The sequence below is a fragment of the Dendrobium catenatum genome, unplaced genomic scaffold, assembly GCF_001605985.2.
Source record: "Dendrobium catenatum unplaced genomic scaffold, ASM160598v2 fragScaff_scaffold_1226, whole genome shotgun sequence".
NCBI classification, from domain to species: Eukaryota; Viridiplantae; Streptophyta; class Magnoliopsida; order Asparagales; family Orchidaceae; genus Dendrobium; species Dendrobium catenatum.
This window is the reverse complement of record NW_021319688.1, coordinates 959639-970862: the sequence shown is the minus strand read 5'-3', so window position 1 is coordinate 970862 and position 11224 is coordinate 959639. Positions and strand designations below refer to the sequence as shown.

At 33.4% G+C, this 11224-nt stretch overlaps 1 protein-coding gene across 1 annotated transcript; it reads right to left on the bottom strand.

Annotated features, from left to right (window-relative positions):
* Positions 1 to 896: 896 nt before the first annotated feature.
* Positions 897 to 6929, bottom strand: LOC110094620 (sulfate transporter 1.3; the record flags this gene model as incomplete). The annotated part of the gene is given in 13 exon segments (XM_020819885.2): positions 897 to 1062; positions 1154 to 1230; positions 1350 to 1435; positions 2228 to 2418; positions 2623 to 2909; positions 3871 to 3997; positions 4103 to 4219; positions 4321 to 4434; positions 5227 to 5292; positions 5382 to 5556; positions 5676 to 5883; positions 6093 to 6141; positions 6214 to 6929. Coding segments are annotated over 13 exon segments (1977 nt in total). The 5' UTR covers positions 6550 to 6929.
* Between the last annotated feature and the right edge of the window lie 4295 nt (positions 6930 to 11224).

Here is an 11224-nt window from a genome sequence, read left to right as displayed (position 1 = left end):
AGTAGTATTATATTTATTCTATCATCTCTTCTTCATATAATACAAACATCTGGATTTTAGATTCCCTCGCCAATTCACTCGGGCTTTCGCCCAATTTTGTTAATATCAATAAATATATCATATATATGTGTTTTGATGTGTCCCTTAATGTTCATCTTGATTTGGTCATGATGTTGGGTAAGTTAGTAAAAACACTTCAATAATACAATAAATTATTGATATCTCAAATTTATTATTTTTTCATATAAAAATTATTAAATATATTTATTTTTAAATTGCAAAATCAGATGCGACAAATTCTTAAGGACATCCTCTTCCAAAGTATGTAATTAGCTTCAAATTTGATCTCCATGATATATTTATTTTTATTTTTTAGCCAATTATGTGGGTTAAACCTACTTATTTATAAACTTAATAAAATCATAAATTTATAAAGGCAAACATAGCCATGTAAATTCAATCATACAAGTTTTATGCGCGACCGATAGGTTTCCCTATCTTTATAAAGGAACATCATAGGAGGAACTAGGGACTCTTGTACTCTTGATCTTTTGATCATTTTTCAATCCTAAGCTGCGGGGAATTTGGAGAGAGTACTCTAAAGAAAATTTGATACTGTTTAAGAGACAAAAAAAGGATTCAGAAAGGCATCAACTTCCTCTATATTGAATGTTTACATAGTTCTTCATATTAGCAACCTTACCATGTCCTAAATCATCTGCAAACTAATCACACTGATGTTTCAACATTAAGGCTTCATTTGTGACTGTTTTCTTATTTCTTCTCAAAGCAGCTTTTTAATACAAATTTTTTAATATTTGTACTACAAAGTTGCTTTAATAAGCAATAAAAAGGCCGTCCCAAACGAAGCCTAAATAAGCATATTACTGAATTATTCTATGTTTTGCTTTCTCTTCTTCAAGCTTCTTCACCGACCTCTTTGGAGCAATTTGTTATAGCTTCCCCAACTGTCAAAAAGATCTTGTTGTGGCCTATCAACTCGGTAAACTTGGAAGATTGGAGCTTCTCCATCACCCCAGGCCCGGGATTTGCAATAATAAGCTATGAAATGCCAAAAATTGTCAAGTAATTTGTACTTGTTAGTATTTGAAATCAAACAATTTTCTATGGTGAAATCAATTGTTTACCAAACCTCTATATCTTTCTTTTTCAAGCTCTTGTGCAGCTCCTCAAGGGCATGGATCCCAGTGGTGTCAATGTCAGTGACCGCTAAAGAAATGTAGAATAAATGATACTACAAATTAGTCACACAACTCAAAAGAGTGGTTTAGGATAAGAGGCAATGAAGTTTTCTCTTATGACCTTTCAACAATCAAAAATCAACTTACGAGACATTTCAACAATCAAGAATTTGATTTGTGGTAGGCCGTTATCTCTTACTTTATCTTCCTCATCTGTTAGCCACCTGAGGATCCTGCAATTGATTTTAAGAATAACTGGCATGAAATGGTTTTAATATAATATAGCGCCCTTTAAAGCCATGTTTTTAAGCTTCGGTTCTGAACATTCACATATTTTGGCCTAGAGTCACGTAGATGAATGTAGGGCTGTCAAAATCGGGTTACGGGTCGGGTTCGGGTTCAACCCGTAACTGACCCGGCACTATACAACACGACCCGAACCCGACCTGTTTTTGCAAAAGGGTCGGTTTTCTACTTTTCCGGAATCGAACTTGACCCGCTTCGAGTCCGAGTCAAGCCCAATCCGAACCGCTTCAGGTCTGTTTTACTAAATTTTTTTTATTTAATTCAATTTATTTAAACCTAAATCAAATTAAGGTAATATTTATTTTAATCAATTCAAAATCAACCAAGCTTAATTTAATTTGGGCAATATTATTTATTATTTTTTGGAAATAACATTTACTTATTTCATAACAATATTTTAAAACCCTCTTAAATTAATTAAAAATATGTCAAATCGAGTTGATTTCGGGTTTCCGGGTCAACTCGAATCTGACCCGGTTTTACAGACGGGTCGAAATCTCTAACCCGAACGCGACCCGATTCGGGTCGGGTTTTCGGGTCAGGTAAAATATTGATACCCCTAGATAAAGGTTTCATATACATTAAACTCTTGATAATAAAGCAAAAACAAACAAAAAAAACACTCATGAAATAAAGAGGAATTATCATAGCTTCTTCTATTTATAAGAATGTTTTGATATCCAATCATAAGTGAATCATCAAGTCATTGGGTTATGTACCTCTCCTTGACGTAGTTAGAATTTGAGAAGTAGACAGCACAATCAACTCTAACAATTACAAATCCAGGAACTGTAGTTGCCTCAGGGTATTGTTGAATGTTCCTGTAAATGGAAGTTCTTGAGAGATTACCAAGTAAAACAATTCTTGGTCTAGTCACTTGAAGAAGGATTTTAATAAATGATATTGAAACCTGCAAGAATAAAGGAACAAACATAGATCATAGTTTCTAATTAGAAGCAGTTGAAGACAAAGGCTTCGTTTGGGACGGCTTTCTTACTGCTTCTTAAAGCAGCTTTCTAGTACAAAAATTTTAATTAATTTTTGTAAAAAAAGCTGTTTTAAGAAGCAGTAAGAAAGCCGTCCCAAACGAAGCCAATGATAATAAATCTCTTACCGCAATTAAGAGACCAATCTCAACACTAACAAAGATCACACCAAAAAAAGCTCCCATGCAGGCAATGAAGTCCATCTTATCAACCTTCCAGATAAGTATAGCTGCATTATAATCAATGAGGCCAATCACAGCATTGATGATGATTGATGAAAGGATTGCATTTGGTGTGTATTTGAAGAGGGGAGTGAGGACTGCCAATGTCAACCCTACTGCTATGGACATAACAATATTGGAAGCTGCTGTTTGACATCCAGCCATGTAATTCACTGCTGATCTTGAGAAAGAACCTGATTAGAAGAAGAACATTAACATTAATTTCTTGTTTGTTGCAATATTTCTATTATGATATGTGAAAGTAATAAAATTAGTTCAATATTATATGATTGAAAAATATGTTGGTGTAGAAATATTTGAAAGGTGCACTATTAGAGTCTTAAGAAATTAACTCATATTTTGCCTTTCATGCAAACTAATATCAACTCTTATATAGATCTTAGTAGGCCCTCACCCATCACTTAAGCTTTCAGGTTATAGTAGACTCAATTTGGATTACTAATGGTCCTCCTGTGCAAATGTATCGAAACATACAGCTTGATTTGGCTTGTGTGATTCATGCAATGTATGGCTCCCAATAGTCTTGTCATCCTTCAAGCAGGGTTGAGCAAGGATAATGTTAGACTGGTCCAGCATAGAGACTAGTTCACACGGACAGAGGCTGAGAAATAGGCAGAACTTTTTGGGAAAGACTTTTAAGGGATTTGGGAGGTAAATTTGAATGTAGGGAATGCTTAGAGATTTTCTTTTGAGTTGTATGCATTAAATACCTTGTTTTTCTAGGGTTATGACATCTTGAATTTGGTTGAAATTTGAGATCTCTTAGATTTAGGTTTACCTTTGGGCTCTAGCGGCGTCTAGAGATTTGGGAGAGATAGATCCTCCTCTCGAATAGAGGATCGATTGTATCTTGGTATTTTCCATTTCTATTTCATCAAATAATTCAAATTTTCTGCTGTTTTCTCGGTTCTATGTGGAGGATTTTTGTTGTTTTCAAAAGATTGATAGGAATTACTTGAGATCTTGAAGTGTTTCCTATCAGATAAAGAGCAAGTGACTTTGAGGGCATTACCACATAGTTGAGTTAGCTCTTAATGCATGACATTTGATTATATCAGAAAATTTCATTTGAGGCCCACACCAGTAACTGAAAATTCATTTTTGATTTGATTCAATCAAGAATGTTCTTCTTACCTGTAGATATGTAGCAAGAAGTGAAGGACCCAATAATGTTCATGGTTCCAAGGGCCACCATTTCTTTGTTTCCATCCAATCGATAATCCTTCATGGCCGCAAATGTTCGGCCTATTGCCACAGCTTCCTGAAGATATCAAGGAAATTAATTCAAGCCATGGAAAAGGGGATTTATTAGTGTAATACCAATTCACCAGGAAATTTGAATTTCTTATAAATAATCAGAACTCACAGTCAATGCTATCATCCCGGAAACAACACCAATCTTTACTCCTTTTACAAGATTTGAACCGCTGAAGTAAATTTGATGTGCTGATGAAGGATTGATGCCTTTTTTAATATGATTCACCTGCATGGATCAATTTTGCTATCAAATTTAAAAAACTTTATCAGAATTAGAACTCCATACAACAACAACAACATCAAGCCTTTGTCCCACTATGTACGTACAATTTGAACCCCATGTTTGTTGGCATGGGTGATGTATACAAAAAAAGTGGAAAGAATTATAGAGATTAATGGTGCGATTGCTGGCACCCAAAAGAGACTCCTCTTCTTCTTCCCCTACAAAAAAAAAACCTTATTTATGTACCAAAAATATAAATATTTGACAAGGTTTAAAATTGCGTAATCGGGTATTGAGCATTTTTCTTTCGTGAGGCGAAGTGGAAAGAATTATAGAGATTAATGGTGCGATTGCTGGCACCCAAAAGAGACTCCTCTTCTTTTTCCCCTACAAAAAAAAAAAAAAAAAATCCTTATTTATGTACCAAAAATATAAATATTTGACAACGTTTAAAATTGCGTAATCGGGTATTGAGGCGTTTTTCTTTCGTGAGGCAAGGCGTAAGCCTCAAAATAAAAAAATTGAGTAAAAGTTTATGTACTTCTAACCATCATAATCATAATTATTTTAACACTGATCAAAGAACCGTTGAAAATATTATGAAATCATCTACACTTATAAGTAAAAGAATAGAGATTTCGCAGATATGTCGGGAGTCCAAGGGGGCGCTGCCCACTGACGGGATTCAAGCAGTACCGAGCATTGGTACTGAGCATGGTACCGACAAGTACCGAGCGGTACCGAGCATTGGTGCTGAGCATGGTACCAAGCGCTACAAAGAGGTACTGACTAGTACTGAGCATTTTTTTAATTTTAAGAGGCGAGTCGCGCCTTGAGGCGCACCTCCGTTAAATTGAAGCGTACGCCTCATATTCCAGGAGGAAGGCGTAAGCTTTGAGGCTGAAACATGTGAAATTGCGCTAAGGCGTGCGTTGAGGCGCACCTCTTATTGCATAATTTTAAATCATGATATTTGATTCTCTCTTTTGAATTGTGTTGAAAAAACTCACTATATATTTAGCAAGAAGAAGGAATATCAAGAAGGCTATCCCAATAAGTATAGTTTGCCAGTTCCACTGCAAATAAACATAGTCATGAATTATTATATACTATGAATATAAAATTTGTTGTTTGTTTGATAAAAAATAAACTACATAATTCTTACACCATGATGAACTGAACCCCAAACAGACTTCATCACAGAAATTATATCTGTCTTCTTTGTGAAGTTTTTAATACCGAGAAATCCTTTCAGCTGTTGAAGGCCAATTGTAATGGCTGCCCCACCCATGAATCCAATAATAGCAGCATGAGATAAGAAGTCTATTAGAAATCCCAATCTGAAGAGAACAAGGGAAAAAGAAAATCAAACCATATAAGACATTAATGCTTATAATAATAACAATAGCACAAAAGCCAAATGAAAGATTTTGAAGAATATATTGTTTCAGTTCATCACCTCAAGCATCCCAGTGCTGCCTCAGTGACTCCAGCAAAGAAGGTGGCAGTAAATGCCAGCCTATAATACTCTGCCCTGTTCTTCGTGTAATCGAATTCTTTCTGAAGAAGGCTGCCGAGCAAGAGAGACACAACAGCCACTGGGCCAATGGCAATATCTCTTGAACTCCCCAGAACAGCATAAACCATTGGTGACACAAAGCTGGAATCTACAAAACCAAAGTAGGAAATAAAAAGTAGTTTTTTTGTGTGCATTTATAAGTGAAGTAAATTAGGTTTCGTTTGAGACAGCTTTCTTATTGCTACATAAAGCAGCTTTTTAGTACAAAGTTTTTATTTTTTGAACTATAGAGCTACTTTAAGAAACAGTAAGAAAGCCGTTTCAAACGAAGACTTAATCCTGACAAAGATAACTTACATAGCCCATATTGGGGATCCAAGTTTGCAAGCTTAGCATACCCAATATCCTAATTAAAAAAAAAAACAATTTAAGACATAAGAAAATTTAAGAATTTCACTATTTATAAAATTAGACAAACCTGAGGGATGCATAGACTTGCAATTGTTAATCCGGCAATAACATCTCCTTTCAACTTAATGAGATTGTACTCACTCCCCCACTTAAGAATTGGGAACAAGGACTGAAGTCCTATAATAAATTGTCTTGACCGTTTTTGGTTCTTGTATGGGCGCAATGGATCATCCGTAAATAAAGTTTCCTTCAGCTTATCAAGGAATTCACTCACCAGTCTTTGTCTAGGTGGGAGACCAACCTTGTAAGATGAGGGCAAGTTATCAGACCACCTGCGCGAAGAAGAAAGGATAGCCAGGTCTAGCTCCTTGGTTTCAGATTCACCAGCTGCTGAATGAACCATTGTTGAATCTGTTTTTCTACAAGAGTGTGATAGTAAGAATTACTAGTAATACAATGCTGTATTTGACCACCCTTCAAAAGCTAGGAAGCCATGATTCTATTCTAGCAGCTAAAGAACAAGCACTGATTCATTTTTTCTATGATGTTTTACAGACCGTTTATTCTTAGAGTCTACAAATCAAATGGTGCAGAAGACTTGGAAAGTGTTTCTCTATGCAGGATTTGAATAAAGGCAAATAGTTGATGACTATTACAAAGCTTTGAAACTTATGAACCTCCTCGTCCTTAGCATTAACTAAAGGAAGGAAGCCATATATGGATCTTCAGCAGGAATGCTAGAACTCAGCTAATTAGATAACTACAGTTCCGTGAAATTCGATGGAATATAAAGAACTTTCAGGAGAGTTGAATAAAATGAAAGAGTACTAGCAGAAAAAATGTAGATGCAATCAAATTTAATAGATGTTAACATATTCAGCTTTGAAAGCTAATAATGACGTAAACTACCATTTTTTTCAGGAATTGACTTAAGAATTTGGATGGCAGTGTTTTATAATATAATTAGCAGCTTGCCTCATCTTTGACTCGATAATCAATTTTAGGCAGTGTTATTATTTCGAAGATTATTTGTTTATGATGTGAAAATGAATTATATATCATAATTACAACAGAAATATTTAATATAATTGTCATGATTACGTTTCTGTAGAAAAATCAGAAGTTTTTGTATGGGAATCTCTCAATTTGTAGTAGTTCTGAAATAAAAATAAGTATCCCTACAGTCCAATAGTTTCCTTCCACCATCCAACCATCAGGACTATAACACTCTCGAATCACTATTTCCACTGTTCTTAAACACATAGATGTTAGATTCAAACCTAGCCTTTCCCTAGATCAATCAACCGATTCTATGGGGCATCAACAAATTTTATTTATTTATGATCAAGCTTCTTCAACTTGTACATCTTCATTTATCATACATGAGGGTGATGTTCCTATAGAGAATGATGAATTCTTCATTTAATCCTCCCAAAATTGATGGGGTAGGTGAAAGAGGAAAGAACATGTGAAAAGCCCTCGTCTTATAATGGCTAATATTTAGCTCTCTTGTTCCCTTTCTTTTTACATAGCTAGAATTCCTATTTTGTAATGGCCCTTTACGGACTTCTTTTGTAGTTGTCATTTTATTAATGATAATTAGTTAACTTTAAGAAAATTGATCCAAAGCCATAAACTTCAGAATTTTGATTCCCATATACTAATGCTTGAAACAAAAGACTCCACTAAATGCTTATGTAAATAGAAAGTAAAATTATAATGTAATTAAAGCCTAATAAGGCTCCAATACTACATTTCAATGTAGAAATTTGCATTCATTTTATCCTAACTTCTTGATTCAAATCACACATCATATACGCAAGATTCAAATCCAAGACTTCTTGATTGGCAGTCAAAACTCCGAACTAACAAACCAAGATAACCTATGTTAATTGTTTGAATGTCAATCACTCTTATATTGCTTTTCTATAAATAGTAGAAACAATTTAATTGATCAAGATAAGCCCTGCAGCTTTTCCCATTCAAGAGTTTTCTATGTAAAAATCATGCATCCCACCTTCTACTTAACCTTTTGTTCGCACAAGATCAAAAAAAAAAAAAAAATCAAGAGCATGAATAAGGCTCTAATAGGCTGAGCCGAGTCGAGCACCACATAAATTGCACTTTGCTTGATCATATTACAAGTAGTTCATGCTCAATTCGAGCTCAAGTCGAGTTTTCACATGTATGTTTGTACTTGGTTCATTTGAATTTTTTTATAATCAAGCTTAGCTTATACTTGACTTGCTAAATTAATCAACAAGTACTTACATGAGCTAATGAACAAGATCAAAAATAATACAAGTACTTGTCTTCTCATGTTAATAAATAATTTTACAAGTTTAAATTAACATACAATTCAATATATATGGAATTAGTAACTAACTAATTGACATAAATAAAATAAGATAATGAACAAACTTTCTTACATTCATAACAACCTATATAAGCACCAGCAAATTCATTCATTGAAATTGAGAAATAAGAAAAGGTTACATCAAATCAATATGTAGCTTCACTAATAATAAATCAATCAATTAATTGGAACAAATCAAAACATTAGAAATAAATAGAAATATTTGTGTAGAAAAGAGGCATTACGTGTGAAACAATTTACATCTACTCATCAAAATAGTTGCTTCTCACTAATCTCATAAAAATCAAGATGTTTTATTACTAGTAAGAAACGCAATAAGGAACCAAATGCTTCAAATTTTATTAATTAAAGAGGGAACATGTCTCACTACAAAAATGTCCTCTCAAGCTAATATTTACCAAATCAAAATTGCTCTCGGAGTTAATATCGACAAAAATCCAATAGAAAGCGAACTACTTTTTTAGTATATGTAAACTTGTTTGTGTCGATCAATCAGATTGTATTGTTGTCACGGATCTCAACTAAATTTATCATGCTCACTGGGGGTGTGGAGGGTCCTCCTCCTGCTTGGGTTCGGGTGAATAACAACATTACCACAACCTCACTCAGGTAGATCACCTTAAGCGATTGGGAAAATAGAAAGTGGCATAAATCTAAAGCATGGTGCAAGAGGTGGAAATAGTAATGAATAAGAGGCAAACATACAGAAGAACAAAAGATAATATATTCAAAGGGGGATTTACATACATACCATGCTATTTAAATATGTAACATCCAAATCTTTAATATTTCATATCTATCACTCATAGACAATTTTAATATCAAAAATATCACTCATGTATTTCATTCTTACCACCCATATCTATAAATTTTAATATTTCATTCCTTACACCCATTTTTGATCTATGAATGCTAAGATTTTGAGTGCTAGATATGTAAATAATAAGATATAAAGTGGTATGCATGTAAATCCCCCTAGTCCAAAATAACCCACCACATTAATAAATAAATATATAATCTATTATGATTAAATAAGCTATTCTTAACTAAATTTTAATTTAATAATATACGATTAATTAGCAAGCTTAATATCAAATATTTGACTGCACTTTTTCTCTTATGCCCTACCCTTATAATCTATCCTCACTCCACATCTCTATTTTTCAACACAACAAATGTACAACAATGCACAATTTCATTAAAAGTTTTTTTTTTTTTTTTTTACCAAAGTAGTTATTTACTCTAGCTAGTAAGCCTACCGAGCAATTGAGTTAATTAGTTGTTGAACAACCAGTTTACTCTTTAGACATTGTAATTGTAAAATACTAATGAATGTACGACATAATGAATTTGTGAAGCAGGTTTAGGTGCCTTCTAGTTAAAGTAAAAAATTTCACGGATCATATTTTGCCATCCAAGCTTTAGTCATATGTACTCCATACATAATAAATGCATCCCTTGACGGAGAGATTATTAGATGTGGAGTGCGGACGGGGAGAACTGTCCGCGCAAGCATTGGGTACCTAGCGTACCCAAACTTGATACCACTGGGTACTGCTAGTACCGCTAGGTACTCAGTACTTGTGCGGATGGTGCGCACTCCACACCTAATAATTTTTCCCCTTGAAGGCATAAGCTTCATTTGTGACAGTTTATTATCACCGTTTTTTTGTCACTTCAAGATATTTTAGCACTACAAAGTTATTTTTAAAAACAGTAAGAAATTTGTCCAAACACTAAAAAAATAGGATTTTTCGCAGCAGTTGTTAAGAGCGGTTTTAAAAACACTATCAAAACAGTATTTTAGCATATGTTTTGACAGCTAAAAATTGCACAAGTTAAAACCGATGCAATTAGAAGCGGTTTAAACCGGTGCAATTAGCAAATGAGCCTATAGAATTCATTTGGGATAGTTTTCTTACTGTTTTTAAGAGCAACTTTCAAGTATATAAATTTTATGAACTATAAAAATTTCATGAACTAAAAATTTTTATACTAAAAAATTATTTTAGGAAGCAGTAAAAACATGTCCCAAATGAAACTTTATAGAGCTTGAACTTCAAAAATTGAGATGAAAATTTTGTCTTCTTAATATGTTTTTATTACTTTTCCTTCATTTTCATTGCTAACCCAATTTTATGATTAATTAATTGTCATGGGTTATAATCCATATGGCCTTTTTTTTTTTTATTTGCATGGGTTATAAAAAATTTCTTTTGCATAGTTCAGCTTGCAGGCTTACTGATGTGATATGGCTGATATTTTTCAAGCTTGCTTGCTGATGAAATCAAAAGGTTTAGGTAGTCTACAATCCTTAATATCTATTGATTCTTCCTATAATAAACCTGAATGCATGAACTCAGGAGAATGTATACGTTATTCCCATTTGTGAAAAAGGGTTTTTCTAATGATTATAAGCTCTTTGTAAAGCTCACATTAGGTCACTAGCTGTTTTAATATTGTGATTTATTGGACTTTTTTTATTTTAAATGAGGCTTAGGGGCTGTTTGATTTGACGTAAATTGGTTGTAAAAATGTTTCAAATTTTGGGGTTGAAAATATTGGTGTTTGGATTGAAGTAAAAGTAATATAGAGTAAAATTTTTAAGTATTTAAAATTCATAATTTAGTTCAATTTTAATGAATTTGAAAATTGTTATAGTTGATCATTTCCAACTATACTATAAGTTTTCTACCACTGC